Genomic DNA, 24,200 nt, shown 5'->3' with positions numbered 1-24,200 from the left:
TTTGTTTAGGAGAAAAAACTCTAAAGGACTGTAAAAGCAGAAGTACATAGCCCTGATTTTCTGCTAGGTAACATCTTGATACCTTCTAAGTTTGCCATTAGACTCAAATGGAGTAAAACGCTAATTTGGGTCGTGTTGCACTTGGAGGGGAAAAACGCTTTGATAATAGCAAATGTCAAAACATGCACCCTTAGATTTGTACTTCTAAAATTATTCCCATTCACTTTTTACTCTTCTCTCTGCAGATCAGACCAGTTTTAGTAAAGTAAAATATTTGCATGCCTTGGCAGTTCCTTACAAAATGAAACTCCAAAGTATTTTCATTTACTTTGTATCCATTGGAGTAAGAAAAGGAAAAAATAGGGATAATTCTTGGGAGAATGTCAGTTTTACTTAGGCTAGCATACAGGTTTTTCTGGGTCTCTTTATCCTCCTCAGAGCACCCATTGTGCTGACTTGCTTCTCTTAAAATTACCTTTCCCAAAGAATCGTTAGAATTCCTTTAAAAACTTCTAAGCATATTTTTAATTTCTTCAGTTTTGTCACTATGGTTTGGGGCCAGAACAGATTGTCTTGTCATGTAACTGCCTCTTCTTTGATTGCTGATTGATCATCTGGATCCAATAGCATTCCTCCCATTCCGTTTTCCTGATGGGTGCTATTAAGTAAGCCCAGGAGCGTGTTTGCTGTCAGTGGGATCCAGCACCATGCAGGGATTGCCCAGCTGGCACCAAGCAGGCCAGCTCAGAGCCCTGGGCAGCACAATATGCTGGTGCTGTGTCACTTCCCTGCTTCCCAGGGCTGCCTGGGGATCTCCATGCAGAGCTCTGCTGGTTGCCCAGCTTTCCTGGGGCTGCCTCAGGAGCACCTCTGCTCCCATGCAGTGCCAGAAGGGCTCCAGGTGTCTGCTGTGCTTACACTGTGCCTTTGTCTCACTGCTGGCTCACCTTTGCTGTGTCATTGTATATGAAATAATCCAGGAGTGCTGAACAGCAGCTCCTGATTTAGCCAGGTTCCTGCAGAGCAGAACTGAGACACACACACAGAGCTGCAGAGCAAATCCTCTCCAGCACCAGGTTCCACGGTGGCATTTCAGAGCAGCAGACTGATCAGTGAAGTACTCCTTTTGCTGTGTTGATTGATACTTTAGATAATTTCACTCACTGAAAGTATTATCTTTTGGATATTCTCTGTTGTTTGTGGTGATGCAGTTATATTTTAGGTGAACATGTTACTCTACAACCATTCCAATATTCCCTTTTTTCTGATATTCGGTTTCTGTTTTCCACCCTCTTCCCTCTCAGGCTGTTATAGTTAGTGGTTAGCAGAGTTTAATAACAGTACCACTTGCCAGCCTTTACAAAAACCCCATTTTTGCTTCAGAGGTCTATGACATCAATGGAAAGCTAACCAACTATCTTCCTCTTCACATACTTTTCTTTCCTGGCTTTTTGTGATCATGCTTTTATTCTGCAATAAAAGTAATACAGTGGGAAATTCTTCATCCCTCATTTCTCCTCCTGTAGTACTTAATCTGTATAACAGTCTGAAAGTACTGCAGCATTCTACAGCATTCTATTCTAATATGTTCACTTACTGAACAACTTCAGTTAAGAAATTGTTCATCTCATCCCTCCTTCCATAGTCTGTAAAATTCCTCCAAAGCAGAAGTGGATTTTAGAAATAAAACCTGCCATGCCCCAAAGTTTATTTGAATTAATCATGGACAGAATTTTAACCTGATGGCAGAGCGTAATTGGCTTCAAAAAGGGTATGAGGAGAAATATTAATAAAGTATATGAAAATGCTATAAATATTCATAAGCTTTCAAGAATGTGCAGAGTGATTAAAAATTAATTCAGCGAATGGCATTAGGCAGAAGAATGGCAGCATACCACTTGAGACCATGTGAGAGTCACTTTGACTTCTCTGACAATTTGGGAAGTTTTATTGCTGTACCTTTGGGGTTACTTTTCTTCTTTAAAGCGTGAGAAGTGCAGGTGGAAGGGAGTCAGACAGGAGGTGAGGTATTTGGCTAACATTTTGAGATGGAATTAGACATGGCTGTTTGGTTTGGCTGTAGGTGTCTAACACTTCCTAAAATTTTTTTTAAAATGGAGTTTACAGAGAAATTGCCCAAAGCTAGCATTTTCATAAATTGTATGCAATTTTGCTTCCAGATGCATCCCATTGAGCAGCCCCAGTGTTGACTGGTTTCCTTCCTTTCAAACATCCAGATTTTGTCAGTTGAGCAGATTCAGGGTGATTTGTAGCTTCTTTGTGTCTCAAAAAGCCTTTCAGTAAGAAAAGAAAAACATTTTTGCCTCTTTTCTCCTGGCTTGCTCTCCAGAAATGGACTAATTTATCTAAATATTTCTCACCCATTATGCAAGGTCTTTTTGTTTGAGCTCAGCAGTAAAGTAGGTTTAAAAATTCACTATTTCTTCCATTCATTTCAGAAAATTGTTTTTTCTGTTCTGTGTCAAAGTTCATTTTAGGCACTTGGTATTTCCAGAGGAAATTCTTTCCTCTTCTTTCATCAACTCTAAGAAGAAAATTAAGTCCTGAATCACTGAAATGGCCCAAGAGACCAGCTGAAATCAAAGGTGTTACTTGTGATTTAAATGAACACATTGTGTTGCCTCATAGTCAAGACAGCAAACCGGTCCTGTGGTAACTCTGTAAATTTAATTTAGAGTTATTTCTGAATATGAGAGCTAATTTGGGAGGTTAGACTGCTGCAGGAGCCCTGTGCAGCAGAGGAACAAGTCTTTGGTCTGGCCCACCAGAGGAAGGACTTCCTCTTTCTGCTGTCTAGAGAAGATGGATCTACCCAGGGTATAATTAGCTTTTGTCAGTGGATAAAAGAGGGGTGTCTGTTTTCTCTCCTCTCTTGGTTGCTAACCTTTTCAATGCACATGGGAACAAGATGCACTGCTTGCATCTGAACAACTGCTCTGGTGTGAGGTGTCTTGAATTTTGTTGGGTTCTGAGAATACTAAAAGGAGATTGGTTGTGTAAATGCACATTAAGCTCCTGAAACCTACCACTCTATATAAAAGCTCATTTTGTCTTTTTCAGATGGTCATTTGGAGTTTTGCTGTGGGAGATAGTTACTTTAGGAGGAAATCCTTACCCAGGTATTGCTCCTGAAAGACTCTTTAACCTCCTAAAAACAGGCTATAGAATGGAGAGACCAGAAAACTGCAGTGAAGAAATGTAAGTAACTCTTCATCTGATTAGATTCAGAAAACATTAATAAATATACTTGAAGAAAAAGGTTTAAATAAATACCTCATAAATGCTATTCTGTATTTCTTAAAGATAGTCAAAATATGTCGTGCTTTAAAGAATGTCATGAAATTAGTGAACAGTAAAGTGAGGGGGAAAAAATTGTGCACAGAATGCCTACAGCTATATCCAAACCATTTGTAGGCTATTGAATAACATGCTTGCCAAACAATTAAAAGAGTTTGTACATTTAAAACTTCTGAGGGTGGGAGAAGGAGGAAACTTCCATAAAACACAGTGGTAGCTGAAATATTCAAGAAAATGTCATAGTACTTTCTACAACTGAAACAGATATTCCATGCACAGTCATTGTCTGTAAGTTTCCAGAGGAAAAATGGTACCTTGGCCCAGAAATCTACTCCCTTGAAGATGAAAAATTTCTGTGATTTGATAAGCCAGTGGCTTTGGAGACAGTTCATAATCTGTTAGCTGATTTATTAAAACACAGTCAGTGTAAAGTATCTTTTGTCTGTGATCTTCCATGACATTTGGAGATGAGGTGTGATTTTATGTTCAGCCTGCAAATTTGATCATGGTTGTGGTATTTTGAAATACCACAGGCTTTAAACATTGTGACCACTCCTTTGACTGATTTTCAGTTGGAAGGATGCTTTGACCACATCTGGGATGAGAAAAAATGATTTAAATAAATAATAGGTTTTTTAACATACAGAGAAAAACATTAAGTATTTCCAAATTTAGGACAGGGTAGCAGTTTACAAGAACGATTGGCAAGTATCATCTAAGAAATGTATAATACTAACCTTTATTTGTTTCATCTCAGTGAGGAATACTCATTCCACAAACATTTATGTCATTGATAATTATTAGTTTAGGCAAGCTGACCACATTTGAGTTTCTGGGATTTTTTTATTGAAACTAAATCATGGTTTTCTGACTTTTTTCAGATTTTATTCTGTTTTACTCAGAAATTTTTGTTTTACTCAGAAATTTTTCTGACAGCTTGTGAAAGCCCACTTTAAGGACCATTTTTCTCAAATTGCATTCTCTCCTATACACAGTCAAGTACAAGAGGGGTCATGGATGAAGGCATAAAATGCAGTGCTTTTCAATAGTTTCCTGTAGTTCTCATAACCCACTGTTTCCACCATTAGAGCACTTATGTGGACAGATCCCTCAGTCCTGAGAACAGCTGAGCTAGAAAAATGACATGAATGGCACAGGTTGGAGAGTTGCACTCCAGAACTTGCCAGTGTCCATCTGGTAATCACTCAACTATAAAACTTCAGTTCTGTTCATTTTCCTTTCCACCCTCTATTCTGTAGAAGGTAGTCAAAGAGAGAATAAATATAGGTTAAATCAAAAGAACAATAATAGAAGTAATCAAAAGAACATTAGTTTCTGCAAATAGGCTAGGCTTCACTTTAAAGAAAAGTTTACAGAAACTTAAGAATTCTAGCAAATGAAAACTGAAATTCTGCTTTTTGGTATAACAGCAGAGTTTTAAAGTTTGATACACAAATTTCTTCAGTGTCATAGACAAAGTGAAGTTGCAATCTGGCATGCTGCCCTACATTTGAGGTGGTCCCTTGAGAAAGTGAAACCTGAGACTAAGTCCTTCAAGGACAGCCAAGTGCATCATCATTTAAACTCTTGGAGACTCTTGAAAATAAAAGCCCATTGTTGTGAGTGTCAGTTGTTAATTCCAGGGAACATTTAACAGTACTCACAGCAGAGATTGATCTACTTGTGGATGGACCTCCTGCCACAGTTAAGGTCAGTGCTGTAAATCATTAGAGGAGAAGCATGAGCCATTTCTAACAGTTTGGGGTTTTTTCCACCCTGTGACGGGTCCCAGGTACAGCCTCATGTTGCGCTGCTGGAAGCAAGAAGCTGATAAAAGACCAACATTTACTGAGATCAGCAAGGAACTAGAGAAGATGATGGTGAAGAGTAGGGTAAGTGTGGAAAGCATGGATTTTGAAAGTTCTTGTGCTCTTCTGAGTTTGAATGCACAGAAATAATTACTTTTTCATTTTATTTTCAAGTAAAGTAACTTATTTTCATCAAATCTTGAAGCATTTATATATCTAGTGTCTTCCACATGCATGCAGCTTTTTGGAAGCAGTACTACCTCTTCTAATAGCTTTGGTGACTTCAGCCCAAAATGTGGATGGATTATCCTTAACCTGTCTATTTTCTTCAAACAAGAGTAATTTAAAAACTCTTGTGAAAAGTTACTCCTAAATAAATAATGTGAGAGAGCCAGAACTAGAAGAATGTAGTATTTCATGCATTTTAAATTAGTTGAAAATGCTTCACATTCTTTTTTTTTTTTTATTGCTTCAAAGCAATTCAACAACACAAAAACCAATGAATTCTTATCGGTGACCTAAATATTTTAGTTTTAGAACAGCAACCAAAGCTTTATTTGGGAATATTTACATAGTTATTTTATGCATTGTTATGTAATAGCTTTTGTAAAATATGATTGTGAGATCTGAGTACCGTGTCCTTTAAGCATGCATATGTATCTCCATATATATATATTTCAGGCATACATATGGATCAGGCATACCAGCAGCTGAAGGTCAAACAAAGCAGTTAGGACAGATTTTCAGTTTGTTGGGTGTTTTGCTGATGTGCAGAATTAAGTAGGGGAAGTATCCATATGTCTGTAGCAGGGGCAGTGTTGAGGCAAATCAGATGCTTCCAGAGCTGCTGTGGCTGCTGGAAAGCAGAGCCTCCTCAGGTGCCAGAGGTTCTAGAGAAAGGTGGATGCAGTGGGTCTGTAGTTCCTTGCTGTAAAGAAAGAAGCTGCATATTTATGCTTTTTACCCAAACAGCAACACTGCCAGGTGCATTAATGCAGCTTTTTGTGTCCGTTTCTCAGGACTATTTGGACCTTGCAGCTTCCACGCCCTCCGACTCCTTACTGTACGATGACGGGCTCTCCGAAGAGGAGACACCTCTCGTGGACTGTAATAATGCTCCCCTCCCTCGAACCCTCCCTTCCACATGGATTGAAAACAAACTCTATGGTAGAATTTCACATGCATTTACTAGATTCTAGCAACACACAAAAAAAAGTTGATTTTTCTTCTGCACTGTTCTCAGACTCTGTAACCCCATTACAGTGTTTCTTGTCTGAATGAAGCCAATCAAAAATTGCTTGGAAGCTTTTTTTGGGTTGTTTTTTTGTTTGTTTGTTTTTTCTTTTGGTAAATGTCAAAGTTTGCATCAGGATCATCCTTTAGTCATTTTGCAGCTGTGTCTAAAACAAACATTTTAAAAGGATGTGAAAATAAGTAAAATTATTAGATATCTACAGTAAAAGCAAAAAAAAAAAAGATCAGGGAAGTATTCTCAGGGGAAATATAAAATGCTAATGAGTATCTAATTCAACTATCCTGTTGGGGGAGGCTACAACATTTAAAATATGTTAGATTCTGCACCTCTAATTTAAGCAATAGACTTTTTTTTATACTGTTTTTTGCCATAACTCAGTGATAAGACTCATCTGCAACATTTTTCATTTATTCAGAAGGATGTCTAAATTTCAGCTGCTATTAGTACATTTTGGATCTATAGGCTGAAATGTATTTAATGTATCATAGGATGAAAACAGATTATTATATACAGAAGGTAGAAATACTGTATATAAATATTATATACAGACTAAACTGACATGTAAAATCCTTTGAAAACTTAATTAACAGTGGGCATTTTGAAAATATCAGCTGTTTTCACGTCCTTTGATTTGTTATGAACATGTTAGTACTAAACCTCAACTCAATGATGTAGCAAGTGTTTTTAAAAAGAACATATGCTTTCATATTGTGATGGTGACATGGACAGTAAAAATGGTTCTTGCCAAAACTCCTATATTTTGTCTTCTGATTAAATATTCTACATGGTTTTAGGTACTTATTAACATCAGATACCTTTTTCATTCTTCAAGCAGTATGACTTTTGAAAAGTTGGATCTTTTAGTTTAAAAGTTGCCATTAATACATGGCTTTGGGTCTATTTTTGATCTATACCTTAGCTATTATTTTCTTTATTAGGTTTTCTCAACTCATGTTGATTTTGGGGCACTTAGTGAAGTAGCAGAAAAAAGTTGCCACAAGGTTGGTGGCAGATGCTGAATGCTTAATAAGCAACAGAATCAGATTTCTGTTTTTGAAAATCTCAACCCTGCTATGGTTCTGTGCTTGCACAGCTGAATCAACATGGTGCTAAGCACTCTGCATCCATTTTGATTATCACTTGTGCCCGAACACAGAAACAGTTACTGCACTCAATGCAAATAATTACAGACCTGAAATACAACTTGAAATGCTGAATCAAGACAGGAGTGCTCAGCACTTTGTTGGACTTTACTCAGTTGCACTCCTGGGATTTCCTCAAATTAAGCAGAGTATCCCTGGTGGGGGTGTGAAAATGTCCCCAGAACCTCACTGAAGCCAAAGGAAAAGCACCCATTTAAGTAAATGGAAATATTCTGTCATTGAAATGGACTTTGGATCCTGTCCCAAATAGGTTGATTAATTCTTGGAGCATTTCCTGTACAGCAGGAACTTTCTCTTGCAAAGCAATATATTGCTACATGATTGTTAAATTATAAAATTATGGAAAGTTGGAGACATATGAGAAGAACAATTCTTAGCTTTTTATTATGCACATGTGCATGCATGCACACAATTTTTTATTGAATAAGCACTTTAATTTATCCAGGTTATTTGCCTGCATCTGAATTTCTGCTTCAGGGATTTCAAAACACTATTTATATGAATTGATTTGGGACAAAATCCAGTGGACTGGCTTAAAGTATTGAAGGGAGTTTTGCCAAGGGCCTTACTGTCTGCACATGAAGTTATGGTTCTTCAGTGCAGAAAAAATTATCTGTTTTCATTTTTAGGCATGTCATACCCGAACTGGCCTGAGGAGAGCCCCGTTCCACTCACAAGATTCGATGGCACTAACTCTGTGTTTTCAAGATATGCAAATGATAGTGTATATGCTAACTGGATGGTTTCACACTCAGCGGCAAAATTTATGGACAAGTTTGATAGTTAAAATTTTCTTTGTGAAAAGTAATGGACTCCTGAGGAAAGCAAGGAGGCAAAGAGTGGGAAGTCCATTGACTTGTTCTTTGTACAATCAACAACTAACTTGAAAATTGGCAAATCCCTTTATTGGTAGTTTTTCAAGTGTGTTATTTATGCCGAAGACTATAATTGGTACTCTCCCCTTTCAGAAAACATATCAAGCTGGATAAGAGTTGTAGTTCTGGTACTTCTTTCTAAGTTGCCAGTTTGCACATGGTTCAATTTGGCAACTTCTTAGAGCAAATGGCCTTGCACTTCATCCTCAGTGGTTTTTAGACTAACCATCCTGTGTTACAGCATTCTGGGATGGTAAAATGTACTTGAACTGCTACTTTTATAGTGGCTGTTAGCATACCACCACTTGATCTAAGCAGGAAGCACAAACAATATATAGAAGGGAGGAGGGAAACAGGCTCCCAGATTACTGAACTTGCTATCAAATGACAAGTGTTAGAATGATGTTGGCATTAACAAAGCCAATATCTTGGTTTGGAAGCAAACATTTAGTAACTCAATAGAGGACTTGAGATTCAACATTTGAAGTCTTGTAAAATGTATTGTCTTGTCTTAATGAGAAGAGAATTTGTTTTATTAGTCTTAACTTCTCTTACCTTTAGCACAATGGAGATAAATTTGATACAAGATAAGCTGTATAGACTGATGGCAATCAGGAATGTTTGTCTGACACATTTACTTTCCATCACTTTTCATATTAGTAATGTTAAAACATACAATCTTGTACAATCATAGTTTCTTCTATGAGTTATAAATAGGCTACACAGGATTTTTAGACTGAATTCATAGAATAGAATAGTGACATCATAGAATGGTTTGTGTTGGAAGGGAACTTGGAGGTCATCTAGTTCCAACTCCCTGCCCTGCTGCCCACTCCTGTGTTGTAGGGAAGGACACCTTCCACTAAACCAGGTTGTTCAAATTCCCATCCAACCTGGACTTGAGCACTGCCAGGGATGTGGCATCCCACAGCTTCTCTGGGCAACCTGTTCCAGTACCTCACCATCTTCACAGTTAATAACTTCTTTTTCATATCTAACCTAAACCTGCCTTCTTTCAGTTTAAAGCCATTTCCCTCTCCGAATGTTACATGCCCCGATAAAAACTCCCTGTCCAGCTTTCCTGTAGCTCCTTTAGGTACTGAAAGACTGCTCTAAGGTCTCCCCAGAGCCTTCTCTTCTCCAGGCTGAACAGCCCAAACTCTCTCAGCCTGTCTTTATAGCAGAGGTGCTCAGCCCTCTGACAGTCTTTGTGACCCTTGTCTGGACCCACTCCAACAGGTCCATGAAGTCCATTTGCTGGGGATGCCAGAGCTGATGCAGCACTCTGGGTTGGGTCTCACAAGAATAGAGTAGAGGGAGAGAAACCCCTCCTTGACCTGCTGCCCACACTGGTTTTGATGTAGCCTGGGATACAGTGGGCTTGTTGGGCTGTAAAAATACATTCCCTGGACATACTGAGCATCTCATCAATCAACACCCCCAAGTCCTTTTCCCCAGGGCTGCTCTCAGTCCATTCTGCAGCCATCCTGTCTTTGTGCTGGGATTGCCCCGACCCAGGTGCAGGACCTTGTCTTGCCTTTTTGAACTTGATGAGGTTTGTGTGGGCCCACCTCTCAAGCCTTTCAAGTTCCCTGTGGATGGCATCCCTTCTCTCCACGGTGTCAGCTGCACCACACAGCCTGGTGTCACTGAAAAAATTGCTGAGGGTGCCCTCGATCTGGCTGTGGATGTCGCCAGCAGAGGTGTCCAACAGTGCCAGTCCCGATACCGACCCCTGAGGAACCCAGCACTGGTCTGCACTTGGACATTGAACTGTTGACAGCAACTCTGAGTGTGACCATCCAGACAATTCCTTATGCACCACATGGTCCATCCATCAAATCCATGCCTCTCCAGTGTCAAGACATGGATGTAATCTAAGACAGTGTTGAATGCTCTGCACAAGTGCAGGTAGATGGCATCAATCACTCTTCTCTTGCCAGCCAGCTCTGTAATCCTGTCACAGAAGGATGTTTGTAGGGTTTACCCTTAGTGATGCCATGTCACCTTATTTTCCATATTTTGTCATCAGGTTCCATGGACTTGTGGACCCTCAGGTTCCTTAGCTGGTTCAGAACCTGATCTTCCCCTGTGGTGGGAGTTTCTTTATTCTCACCTTGGCAAAGGGGCTCATGCAAACTTGGGCCTCAGTGGCAGAAGAACTGGCTGGTGAAGACCAAGGCAAAAATGTACTCAATGACATTGAGTACCACAGCCTTCTCCCTGTTCCAGGTAACCAAGTCTCTCATTTCTTTCCAGAGAGGGCTCACATTTTCACCAATGTACCCGTAGAAGCTTTTTTTGTTGCCCTTGATGTCCTTGGCCTGATAGAATTCAATCAGGCCTTTAGCTTCCCAACCTGATCCCTGGCTGCTTGGGCAGTTTCTCTGTATTCCTCTCAGGCTGTCTGTCCTTGCTTTCACCCTTTTTTTTGTGGGGGAAGCATAGGCTTCTTTTTGTGTTTGAGTTTGTCTGGGAACTCCTTGTTCATCCATGCAGGTCTCCTGACATTTCTGCCTGACTTCCTCTTGGTTGCATCGGTCCTGACCTTGCAAGAGGTGATCCTTGGATATTAACCACCTTTCTTGGGTCACTCTTCCTTTCAGGACTTTATCCCATGGTACTCTAGCCACAAGATCCCTGAAGAGGCCAAGGTGTGCCTTCCTCATGTCCAGGTTAGTGAGCTTGCTGTGTGCCTCCTCGCTGGCCTCAGGATATTGAAGTCCACCATTTCATGGTCATTGCAGCCAAGGCTGCCCTTAAGATTCACATTCCCCACCAGCCTCTCCTTGTTGGAAGGAACAAGGTCCAGCATAATACTTCTCCTCGTTTACTCCTTGGTCACTTGGAGAAGTAAGTCATCCATGAATCTCTTAAATTGCTCATGCCCTGCTGTGTTGTTCCTCCAATGGGTATTGGGGTAGTTGAAGTCCCCCATGAGGACCAGGACCTATGAATATGAGGTAGTGCCTCTCTGTCTGTAGAGGGTCTCATCTGCTTGGATCTCATCTCTGGCTGGGTGGCCTTAGAATCCCAATATAATGTCATTTGTCCTTGCCCTCCCTATAATCCTCGCCCATAAACTCCTCATCCAACCCCAGTACAGCTCCAAACACTCCATGTGGTCATGGACATAGAGAGCAACACTTCTTTCTCCTGTTCCCTGCCTGTCCTTCTAAAGGGCCTGTATCCTTGCACTCCAACACTCCAGTGATAGGAGCCATCCTACCACATACCTGATGCCAGTAAGCTCACAGCCCTCAGGTGTGCTCAGTCTCCTGCTGCTCTTGTTTATCTCCCCATGCTATGTGCATTTGCAAAAAGGCATTTAAGGTGGGCCTCTGATGGAGCAGATTTACTGGCAGGAATGGCTGGAATTCCTTTGCACAGCACTGCAGGTTCTCTCTCACTGATTTGGAATCCCTCTCCAAGCTCTGGGCATCCCTTGCTGGTGCTGCCATCAAATGAGTGGGAGTGGAATGGATTGAGGATTCCCCCTCTCAGCAACTTCAATGTAAGCCTTCTTCACCAGCTTGGCAAGCCTGTGACCAGAGATGCTTTGGCCATTCCTGGCAGGTGGGCCCCCATCAGACTCCACTGGCCCAGGCTTTTAGCACGAGTCCCCAGGAGCAGCCAGACCCCTGGCTGTGGCACTAGATCCCTAACCATTTGCTGATTTGCCAGATTGACCTGGCCCTTTCAAAGCCCTTCCCTTTGACAGGGAGGGCTGATGAAAAAGCTGACAGCACTTGCTTCCCAGCGCCACTCCCAGGGATCTGTAATGGCCTTGGATCCTCCTCAGAGCACTCCTGGCTGTATCCCTGGTGCACACAGGGAACAAGAGCAGCAGATAATGGTCAGGAGACTGTATGAGGCTCTGGGTGACATCCCTGCTGCAGCTCTCTGGTAATCAGTCAGGTTGATGAGTGGCTCCCTCCGTGCCTGTCAGAGGAGAGTCCCCTGCTACTGTCACCTGTGCTAGTTGTGCTGGTTGTTACACAGGGACAGATGGGGCTGCCTGACTCAGCTCTGGCCTCACCCCTGATGTGATGGGTCCTCCCTCTCCAGCCTGCAGAGTGCTGAAGTGGTTCTGCAGGGTCACCTCAGGCTTCAGGGAATTCTCTTCCTCCAGCAGGTCCTTGTCATTTCAAGTTTCCATTCTTTTGCCTTACTGACACCCCTCCTCCCTTGTGTGTGGGCATGGTGGGGGAGTTTTTGCCTCTTTGGCTGTGGGTTTACTGCAGGCTGCCCTTGGAACCAGCCATCCAACTCCTTCACAGCCTCAAGTTATGTAGCCTTCTCACCCCCTCCTGCAGCTCTGCCACAGGACGTCCTCTGCCTCAGCACACCTTTTGCAGATACTCAAGTACAGAGATTTTGTTTGCAGTCTTGTTAAGTGGGTTGGAGACCTCCTCTCAGCTCCAAATTGCATATACTGCCATGCACAGGACACTGCCATAACATAATTCCAAATAAACCTATTACCTTGAAAGTAACAAATAAAAAACAGTTGCACAGAAAACATTGGTCTAAAACTCTGCTGTTGAAACTACTCAAGGCAAATGTCACTGGAATTTGTTAAGGTGGAATATAAAAATGTTGTCCTTACAAAAGTTACTTGATATTTGGGAGAACAATCAGACTGTGAGTCATGTTCTATGTGGAAGAGTAAATGATCAGGACTACTTTTGTCTTTATTTGTAATCTGCCATGGTTAAGGGTAACCTTTCGTTTGCTACAAATGCTGGGATGTAAATCCCGAGTGACTCGTTGTTAGCGTTGTGATGGTTATTCTAAATAATCCAATTCTACCAAAGCTTGCTCCTGTCACAGTCCAATTTAGATGTTTCAGATCTGTTTTCAGATGTTGTTTTGTGTATCAACTTTATGTTTCCATTAAAGTCTGTGATTTCAGAAACATGGTCTTGAGTCAGACTGCCAAAACCTGAACACAGATTTTCATTCTGCAAAAAGCAGGATATGAAGTTATGTGTTGGAATTGAAAGAGCTTCCCTGTTGGCCTGCATACTTGATCCTGTCCTGGTTTCAGACAAGCAGTAGGCACAGCAGCTTTTCCTTTGCACAGACATTTGCCATGTTGAGTAATCTCATGCACAGCAAACACACAGCTCTGAATGCAGCAGGGGCTGTGCTGTGACACCACGGTGATCTTCATTGGCATGACACGACTGTTAGAGTGCACACTTGGAAAACAAAGGGCACTGAAAACTAACCTCTTTATATGGGCTGTCTTTTCTACTGAGAGATCTACAAAAAAGGAGACAAAAATGACACTTGTGGTAACTTGATGGTTTGTCTAGTTGTTTTCCTGTATCTTATGTCTGTAAATGGGAATTCCTCACTTGCCATGAGCAACCAAGGCATCAAGATTTTTGGTTTTGTTTGGGTTTTTTTTCTTCCTTAAATGAAGAATGTAACTTTATCCAGTATCTTCAGCAACAGTATGGAACTGAGAGATGTGAAACACCCAGTTTCTAATCCAACAGTCCTGTGACAACACTGCAGTACAGTAGGTGAGTGGGACAGTAAGTGATGCTGAAATAACCAGTGGAGGCAGGGAGTAGTGTGTACTTTAGACTTTCAGCATAAGTCAATGTTGTTCCAACCATTAATTTGTGTGAAAATTGTACTAATAGTTATTGCTACCTATCCTACTGGACATAGGTCCTGCATATAAAATACATACATGGCCCATAATTACAGTTTCCATGCACAATTACCTGCATTAAGCGCAGTTTAATGAAAAAATACGTATTTCCTAATCCAATTAATTTTGACTCCTTTCCTGTTCATGAATGTTGGCAAGAAATAGATTATTGCTTTTAAGTATTCATTCATAGTATAAAAGCTTCTTATGTCTTCTGTGCATGCTATTTTTGTAAATATTTCCCTTGAAGTGTTTCCTGTTTGTTCTGTGTTGCTACTAGTCAAAATGGTGACAATTTTGTTTCAGTTCCTCTTTGGAGAGTAAATGTACTTCCCACATGGGAAAAAAGTGATAGAGCAGATGATTATTTCCATTGGTGCCAGAAATACTTATGCACTTGGCTGCCCTGAGGAAAGTGAATTCAGAGGGAACAAATGACTCACCTAAATACACAGGTTGGAGGCAATAACTTTCTAAAAATTTCTGCCAACCTTTTCTAAGTATCTGCAGAAATGGCATGGTTTACCTGATCTGTGCTTTGAGTTGTGACAAACGGGGGAGAGCGTGAATCTTGCATGTCAGTACCGACCTTAGAGCAGCACAAGGAAATCATTGCAATATTGGTTTCCACAAACTTCCAGAGGTAGGATACTCAGAATATCTACTGTAAGGTTGCAAATTATAATTTTCAGAAATTTGCCTGTTTCATATAGTAGAAGTTCTTAAAAATATTGTCCCATGGATATGAGGTGCATATTCTTTAATTCACTGGGATTTTGTCTACAACTTGTCATGCAAAATATGCATGAATCTCTATGATGCCCTCAACTGGACCTTAGCAATTCTCAAAAACAGTAAAAGCGAGCTTATATTCCTTATTGATTTAGTACCAGTCTTATATGAACAATGCGAGTTTCAAAATACATATAAAAAGAATATTTCTACTCTATAACTTTTGAAAGTAAAAAAAAATTGCTTATAATTTTGAACTACTTTGTTTCAAAACTCAGCTTACCTGAAAGTCTTGTTTCTCACTGTAGCTGCAGTGGTAAATTTATAACAAAATACTGGAAATGATATTCAAAAGGAACAGGCAATAGTCCCCATGAAGAGAGTGCAGATGGGCCATAATGTGATGAATGATTTGATTTTTTCAGCCCAAGCAAACTTCCTGAAAAGAACCAAATCATTCACTAAAAATTTATGCAAGCATTTAAAATCTTAATAAGAAAACCTAAGTTCACGTCCTATCTAACTTCATAAAATTTAAGTAGTCCCTCTGAAGTTAGTGGGATCATTCATAAATACATTAATAATATACATTTGTTGGTCTAAAGTCCAATATCTCAAGATTCAGCTAGCAAAAGTAGAAAGGGTATTATCAAAATGTGGACAAAGTAGCAATAGCCTTGGTGTACCCATCCCTGGTACAATATTTTAACTTGCCTGTTGGGAAGCAGGCTGTAGAATGAAATATTAGACACTAGAGAACAGTTAAGCACAAATAAAATTTTAATTTATACCTAGAAGAGACAATGAATGAAATATTTTTTGGTGTTATCAATTCTCCAGTAAAGCTGAGTCATTAGTTTAAGCTCTGGTTTGTATCTTCTCATTTCTAAACTTTCAGTTCTAAACTTTGGGACAGCAACCTGTGTGTTCCAGTTAAAATAATTAAGTACTTCTAATGCATTCTGAGAAAATCAGAAGTTCCTCTCTTTTTGTAGTGTTTTTTAGCTTTACTTGGTCTTTTAAAGTGTTATATGTATCAAAAACCAACAAATTTCTTGCTGAAATAATTTTTGAGCCATTACCAAAGATAATGTTCTGAGGTTAAGTAAAAGCATTTTACCTGCCTGAGGATAGATGAGTACACCTTCCCTTAAGCTCATCAGAAATAATTAACTCCTTGTTTGGGTTAAAAAGGTACAATTCATAAAAATGCAACTTTATCTCACCTGAAAGCATTTTCATATGGATTACAGAATAATCTAAATAGTGAGAATAGTTTAAGAGTACTGCAGTTGTACTTACCATAGATTTGAAATGCTGAACAATTCTTGAACAGCCTCAATCTCTATATCAATCAATCACTGCAGTTCCTAGTCTGATTGTTCTTCTCTCAGCAGGTCACATAAATTATTGTTTAAGCCCTTATATAATTTTTCAGCTGTTCAGGGCATTCCTTCCTGCCATGATCACAACTGAAAGAGTTTGATGTGAACACTGATTTTTGTTTGGAACATGTGCCATTTTCATAGCTTCCTGCCAATGCAATTTCCTTTCTGAATTTACTGCGCTTAAGGATGGAAGTATTTTAAAATTTTTAATAAAACTAAATCAAATGAATATGTATTTTAAGCATTTGGTTTGCAAAGAATCTTGCTTGCCTGTATTTAGGTATATTTGAAAGTTATTTTGGGAAAAAAAAAACCAAACAAACAAAAACTCCACTTAGTTTTATTGCCCAGTGCAAATCAATAAACCAATAGGATACACTCATCCTACTTTTTTTGGCCAAACTGCTGCCAATAACAAGAATAGTATCCCTTTTTTGAAGAGTATTTCACAAAAAAAGGAAGAGATTCAGAATAAATTCTTGTCTGTTGGAAAAGCACGTTTCAGAAGGGTGGAATCCCAAGTAAGGGGTGACTGATGGGACAGATGAGGAGGCTGAGAGAAGGGGCTGATCTCATTCCTTGAGAAAGCTAGTAAGGATTCATCTTTAGGTGATTAAAAAGCTTGGAAGAGCATTGTAAAGACTGGAATGTGGGAGAAATGTATGAAAAGATCCAGGAGATCAATACCAGAGCCATAGTATATTTTTTAAAATGTGTACAGAGCTTTGAGAACCAGCCAGTGAGAAACAAACAGGGTTAACTGTTTTCCAAGATAGTTTTTCTGTGGTTAAGAGTGTCAGCAGAAGACAAGAATTATTCTTTCTGGTACAGGGTATAAATAATTGAGGGAGATTTTAGCATCGAGTCAGGAAATCATTTCAATGCATTCTTCACTGTTTTTCCTGTGCACAGGCTTTCTGAACAGTGCCCTGGTTCAGCCAGCAAACAGAAAGGCATGAAGTTTATGCTGCCTATAGGGATTTTTATTTGAAAACATTGCAATTGAAGGTGTAACCCAGCGTTGTTCTTCCAGGATCATTTGTTAAAATGAGCTGTGACAGTTTGTTAAATACCAAGGAAAAACAGATGGTGGAAGTTTTTGTAGAAATACTACGAAGAATACTTTAATTTATGCTGCAGACTATTGATCCCCAGTTTTACATGCACAAAGATAAAGTAAGCAATCAAGTTAGGTTACAACAAGTTACCATGAGAGACAACTTTGCAACCAACAGAAATAATGTTTATGGAATCAATTCTATTTGCTTACTGAGTCTCCATTATGGTTTCCTCATGTTAGAAAAGATGAAATGCATGCTTTGAAATGCTGGACCTTAAACTAGAGATTGCTTCTAATTGTTATGATTTCAAATGAGAATTATATTTCCTAGGCAATACATAGCAGAACACTATTCAAGGGAATTAAACCTTGAAACACAGTGATATGAGTAGCCCAAATTACCTTTATTGCTATGAAAGGCATCAAGTCTACACTGAAGACCTTGTCATATAAGGTTTAAGCATAGCTCAGGGGGAGCAGAAAACATACATAAAATTATCAGCAGCATTTTAGCATTTACAAGTTAAGCTATGTTTTCTCACCTCCTACACGTGGCCAAATTTTACTCTTTGCATTTGTCTGCATTCATAATGAACATCTTCATGTTGTGAGTGAACATCAGTAATTTAAACACAACTTGCACACAGCTTCTAAGATGCTTGAGTTGCAGAAAAAGTCAGTTTGAAAAAATTTTATCTCTGTGCTTATCCTGTCATAAATATGATTTGTTTTTTAAAATAGTGCAAATCCTTGCTTGTCTAGCATAGTGCCAGATCTGGTAACTGACATTCTTTACATTTAAATTAAAAAGAGAATGAAACAGAAATGGAAATGTCATTTATAACGATTCGGCTCCATCTAATAAATACTTCTGAACTTGATATTCCATAATTTAAATGGGGTGCAGGCTGCCAGATGAGGTCTTTCTCATCCTAGTTCTAAAAATAGGGACAGGAAAGGAGAAGCAAGAACACATTTTCCTTGCTCTTGAGAAGGAGTGGGAACAAATTCAAGTGATTTTCAAAATGTTCAGCTCTCCTGTAATTGCATTTCTAATGCAAAATCTTGCTTTGAATTAATTTGATTTGGAGTTTCATTTTGCCAACAGATGTGAGTCATTGTAAGATGCTCATTAGCAAAACTTTTTCCTCACAAAGATAAAACAATCATTACAAGTCAGCAATTAAAGAGAAGCTTGTGAGACTGCTAGGAATGCAATGACATTTGATCCTGACTTTGCAATTCAGTTCATCCTTACCCATTGGTTTTACAATGATAGCAGTGAAGTCTCAACAGCATACTTAAACACTTTTCCAAAATCAGCCACTGCTTTTATGCACCACAGGAACATAACCAATTTGCATGAAAATCTAAACCAAGTTGCTCAACTGAGGTATGGTATTTTTTTCTGGTTGTCTGTTGATATTCTGTGGTACCCAGGAGGGTTCTCTCTTGACAAGGGAACCTTCCTTTTGCCCTTTCTTAACACTGTTACAGCTCTGTGAGAGTTTTTCAGTCATTGGAAAAGTACAGCTAATAAAATCAAAGTAGTTAGGTGACTTATTATTACTTCCATATCATTTATGGGAAGAGTTTAAAAATATTAAAAATGCTGCACTTAAAAACATTTTAATGATGTATATGCAACAATGAATAGTACCAGAAACAAGAGAAACAAATAATTTGTTTTATGAACTGGCTGAAGTTCTTACTTAAATGGAGGGAGATCTTTTTTGGGCAGTGACAGACAAGTCTTAAGACTAGCAAAAAAACCCAAATCCTAAACTAGAGTAGAGAAATATTGCAAACAATGGAGCAGCACAGTACAATGAACAGTAGAAGTTTCTTGGTCTCTGGTCTTGTCTAGTGAGCGAAGAAATGAACACTGGCTTTGTACTAACTGTTTGCTAAACTATCAGCATGGAGGATCATCTCTGTCCCGTGCCTTTCTACAGTTTTGCTTTTATTTTGTGTGGAAAGTGGTGGTGGTTTTATTGACTGTTGGGCAGGGTCAGTGGGTACACCTGATCATGCAGTAGCATGTATTAAATACTGATATACTGAATATTTTGTGTAAAACATGAAGCACATCAGATTAAGTAAGGCCAAATATTTCTCTCTAGAGAGATTGCACTTACTGTAAATATTTATCTGAATAACTTGAGCTTTGGTGCATGTGGCCTTCAAGCACAGAAAAACCCCCTAACCAGATAATCAGCCAAAGACCTTGATCATTTATATTGTTATCTCATCGGACAAGGAGTGCTCATGAAAGATTTTCTGGTTTAAATTTCATATATAGAATGTTCTAACTTACTTCTTTTGCTGCATCCTAGGTAGTCAAATCTACAATTTAAAAAAGTAATTTAATAGAATTGATTTTAAATATGTTACTTTATGGTATTCATAGGTTAATGTTCTGCAGTACTGAAGGACCAAAACAAAAGGAATGTGTAATTTTTTAGTATATTTTGCATAACACCAAATCTTCCAGTCAAAACCCTCCTATTTTTTTTTCCATTCTAGGCACAGAATATGGTTGCTTGGACTTTGTTTCACAACTGCTTTGCAGTCAATGTATTAGTGACAAAATTTTCTTCTCTTTTTAGAAAAATGCCTACAGCACTTCTTGGTGCTATTAAACAGAAGCTATATAGTAAAGGTGTTTTGGAATGGTCAGAAATAAACCAGTATAGAATTCCAGCAGTACCTAATGGATTACTTTCCATATAGGCTGTTACTGCTGACTCTGATGTGAGCCCCTGGTGCAGCTGTGAGTGAGCAGTGGAACAGTGGGCACACAACCCATTGTTCCTGCCAGGAAAAACAAGGCCATGTGGGCAGGAAAATGCTCAGCCACCAGTGCAGAATATGGCCTGCTGCTCTCAGCTGGAGCAGCAGCAGAGCCCAGGCATTTAATGCACCTCTGTATTCCTTTCCCCCATGGCACCAGCCAGAGCGACACTGTACCGGTGGTACAGGAATGTTTCCACAGTCCATTTGCTGCTGTCACAGAGCCTGGTAAACATTTGTTGCTAACAGCAACTATATGTTGGTTTCAAAGAGAAAAAGTTATTTGAAGAGATTGTATCCAAAAAAATCTGATTTATCCTTCCATACACTTTTCCAGATGCTAAACTATCACTATTCAAAGAAAAAAGCAAGTGGACTACAGTAAGCACTTCTGTTATCAGAAGAAAGCTTTTCCAGATAGTAGATAAAACTAAATCTTATTTACATTCACTTAGAGCTGTGATTGTATTGATTATGTTTTTATGATAAGGAACATCTATTTTCATGAATTAGTACCATAATTATTGAGTCTGCTTTAATGTATGAAAGGACTCCATGTAAATTTTAAGTCAGTTGATACTGTTTTCTAATGAGAATTTTTGAAAGGAAGTAATTTAGCAACTGTGATCCCAAAACAACAGGAAATGAGCAATCCATAGCAGTTCATTTACCAAACATTATATAAATTATATGCTTCTGAGTTCAAAATTCAGTACATTATAATACCAAAGAATTACTATTTATTTGATCCCAAAACACTACATGAAAAAAATGCAGTCCTTCAGCATTCAGAGATGTAGAGGCCAAAAGCCTAGGCATTGACGAAAAGGAAATGTTGCTCAGTGCAAAATAAAGGGCACAGTAACAATAAATACAGGAAGATTTTTGCATGGTATGTTGGTACAAATTAATTTCACAGATGAGCTGTCCCTCCTAAAGCTCAGGCAAATCAAGGGATTCCAGTCTCTGAAAGCAGCGCAGTGAAACATCCCGGCATTCCAAGTGCTGGTACACGTGTCCTTGATGCCCCACCATGGCAACAGGACTGTGTCCTTTCAGAGGTCCAGAGCAGGCCCTGACCTGGGCTCTCAGTGCCCAGCTGGTGCTGACACTGCAGCAGTGCCAGCAGAGCCCGAGCTGGAGCCTGCATTGCCCCAGGCAGGCGTGAGTTAATGCTGCTCAAGAGCAACAGGATGCCTTTGGGCAGGAGCAGTGACAAAGGGTTACAGAGGGGAACTTGGGGAGAAGCTCAGATTGGGCATCTTGAGGGATGTAAATCACAATGATTAAAATAGTGTATGAGGGTTGATTTTGGGCTATTAAAATTTCTTCATGATTTTGCTTGCATTGTTCAGTATGTGTCATAAATCATTTGCAACACTTCAGGAAAAAGCAAGCAGTTTCACATGGGATCATGTTGGAATTGTGCCATCAGTAAAACTGAGCTGTGCTATTTGACAAAAAGCCTTGTGTCAAGGCAAACTAATGACTATTGTTTGACAATTAAAGCTCAGAATTTTCAGGCAAAATAATGGGCCATTTTTCTTATTCTACATGCATGTTTCATTTTGGCTCAAGAGGTTAATAGAACAAAACTGTCCTTTGTTGAAGGATTGCTTTTTTTCTTTTCTCCTTTGGCCTCATTTACATTACTCCTTCACTTTGGTATCATGTTCTCAGATCAGCTCTTCTTTCTCTTTTTCTTTTGTTTCTTCTCCTCCATCCCACACATATGCTTAAAAAAAAAAAAAAAGGCACGAGAAAGAAAACCAAAACCACTAGAGGCTGGAGCTAATGCTGTTCTGGAAAATGCTTCTTTTTTGAATAAGCTATTGCCAGCCAGCCACTTCCTTCCCCCAACTGTACCAATTTAAAAACAGTGTTTAGCAAAGTTTAGGGAAACGTTTTTAAAGTCTGTCTCCTAAATAACCATCCTATCATAATATTTTAGGAAAATTAAAAGTTGAGTCACATAAATATATAAATATATACACTATTGCTCTCAGATGCTAGGAAATCTGCAACTGCCTAAGAAAAATCCCGAGGCTGAAATGAATTGTATCTTAAAACACAGACATTTCCTAAATGTTTTATTCCCTGCTTTATTCACAAACAACGTGGGAATTCCTCTGTACACCTGTAAGATTAATACCAAATAGGAACTATAACATCTGTCTGCATAAATATAAGTCTGAGTTATGAAGGAATATCTAATCTTAGAACAGCTTGTTCTGATAGAAGAATTAGGAAATTATACACATCACTGCAAACCCATCATTTTTCCTGACATGGAAGACCTTTCATACAGAGATGACTATGAATACCCATGTTGTTCCTACGAAAGGTTAAGAAATCTATTTTTTCCTCCTCTCAGTCTGGGAAAAAAAAAACAACCTTTCTGGTAGAGAAGAAATTCTGGTAAGCAGAGGAAACTGGCACTTAGAGAAAAAGTATTCTCTGTATAATACCCTGGAAGGCCCCTCTATAGCTCTCCCCACACAGCAGCATCAAGCTCATGTGCAGAAAGGTGGTACCTGGGAAACATGAAGGACAATATTTAGAGTCTGGTTGCTCTCTGTAAGCCAACCAGTGGGTGCTGCAGCATTGTCAGAGTTTCTTTCAGATCTACAATGTAGGGTTAGTTAACAAAATCAGTAATTTCAGTTATTACCATTCCGTTATCTTCTTGTACTCACAAATATTATGTCTACAGAACACTGCAGCCCCCAGTGTGAAGGTGTCTACTAAACTCCTACTCATTATCCACAACAAAGATGACAAGCAGGACGTTCAACAGTCATCTGTAATATGCACTACTGAAATTTTGCATGAGGTCAGGTTTAAAATAGTACATTTACAAACTGTTTTCAAAGAGTAATAAACCCACATTTGCCTAGTTTGAGGAGTGCATGTGTGAATTTTTAAAATCCTCTGATAATTCTCTTCTATGAATATACATTTTAAGTATATCTTGGAGGGATACCTAAAATGATGATCTAGCATTATGACAAGTTTTAATGGATAGGAAAGTGTCTGGATGGATGGATGGTAACACCAGCCAAGGGTCTTCTCCCTGTTCATTTAAGGTATTCCCTGGAAAGACCTTTGCTGTCTGAGGGCTTGAAACCTAGACTGAACAGATCTGGTCCTTGGACACCCAGGCCCTCCCACGCTGTGTGGTGCAGCTATTCATGAACAAATGGGCTTATGCCTGCCTGAAGACAAAGGGCTGCTCTGTGCTACATGGGGGACAGGTCTCAGCAGAACAGTAGTGTGACAAAGGATGCAGCCTCTGCTGCTCACACCACTGGGGCTCTGTTCTGGAATGCCCTCAGTGCCTGCCTTTGAGACAGGTGAGCAATCCAGGCAATCCAGCAGTGATGTCAAGTTAGGAGGTGCAGGCCTGTACCTAATAAGCCTTTACTGGCTTTCTCTGACTCTGTTTTTGATGAGCAGAACCAGAACTATTTGGTACATATCTTTGGAAGAACATTCCTATCTTACCAGCTTCCTGAGCTTTCCCCTTTTAAACTGCTACAAGCCACCATTCATGCGCGTGGCTGGAAGCTGCATGAGTTCCCAAGCCTGGCTTCTTTCTGGTCAAGCCCTGCAGAAAACTAATTTTTTTTTTTTTTTAATAGTGTAATGAAATGTTCTAGAAGTACAGAACTGTAGATAAATACTTGGATATATAAAAAAATAATTATTGGGAAATTCTGCTTCATGTTTCCACCACAAAGGCTACATTTCAGGGTTGTGAGAATCAGCATCACTGTGCTGCTGCAGGACCTCTGCGAGCCGTGGAGCTCCATCCAAGGCAGGCAGAGGAGCCGTGCTGTCGGTGCCCGGGCAGTGCCGGGGCTGGGTCAGTGCCCAGCTGGGCAGCGCTGCGAGCGGGCAGCGCAGGGGCCGGGAGCCGCCGGGAGCCTCCGTGCGCGCTCGGTGCGGGCGCGGCCGGCACAGCTGCGGAGGGTGCATTGATCCGCTCCGCTCTCGCCCTCAGACGAGCGCTTCCCACCGCGCCCGGGGCTCATCGGAGCGCGGCCCGCCCCCGCCTCAGGGCAGCGGGGAGCGAAGGCGCCGCAGGGCGGGGTGCGGGAACGGAGGGAGGTCCCTCGGCCCCTCCCTGCTGCCGAGTGG

At 39.9% G+C, this 24,200-nt stretch overlaps 1 protein-coding gene across 7 annotated transcripts in view; it reads left to right on the top strand.

Annotated features, from left to right (window-relative positions):
* The window catches only part of RET (ret proto-oncogene), an 83,250-nt gene extending 66,883 nt beyond the window's left edge, over positions 1-16,367 (top strand). For 6 of the 7 annotated variants that reach the window (XM_071438764.1, XM_071438766.1, XM_071438768.1 and 3 more), the window contains 4 exons: positions 3,082-3,219; positions 5,111-5,210; positions 6,146-6,293; positions 8,174-16,367. In XM_071438764.1, the coding sequence (XP_071294865.1) occupies positions 3,082-3,219; positions 5,111-5,210; positions 6,146-6,293; positions 8,174-8,331 (544 nt within the window). In that variant the 3' untranslated portion in view covers positions 8,332-16,367. Of the gene's footprint in view, positions 1-3,081; positions 3,220-5,110; positions 5,211-6,145; positions 7,132-8,173 lie in introns of those variants that run through there. The other variant, XM_071438771.1, reaches the window with a different exon arrangement.
* The last annotated feature ends 7,833 nt before the right edge of the window (positions 16,368-24,200 follow it).

This window comes from Agelaius tricolor, unplaced genomic scaffold (assembly GCF_023055355.1).
Source record: "Agelaius tricolor isolate 1412-34295 unplaced genomic scaffold, bAgeTri1.0.p SCAF_13, whole genome shotgun sequence".
NCBI classification, from domain to species: domain Eukaryota; kingdom Metazoa; phylum Chordata; class Aves; order Passeriformes; family Icteridae; genus Agelaius; species Agelaius tricolor.
This window is presented reverse-complemented; position numbering and strand designations above follow the sequence as displayed.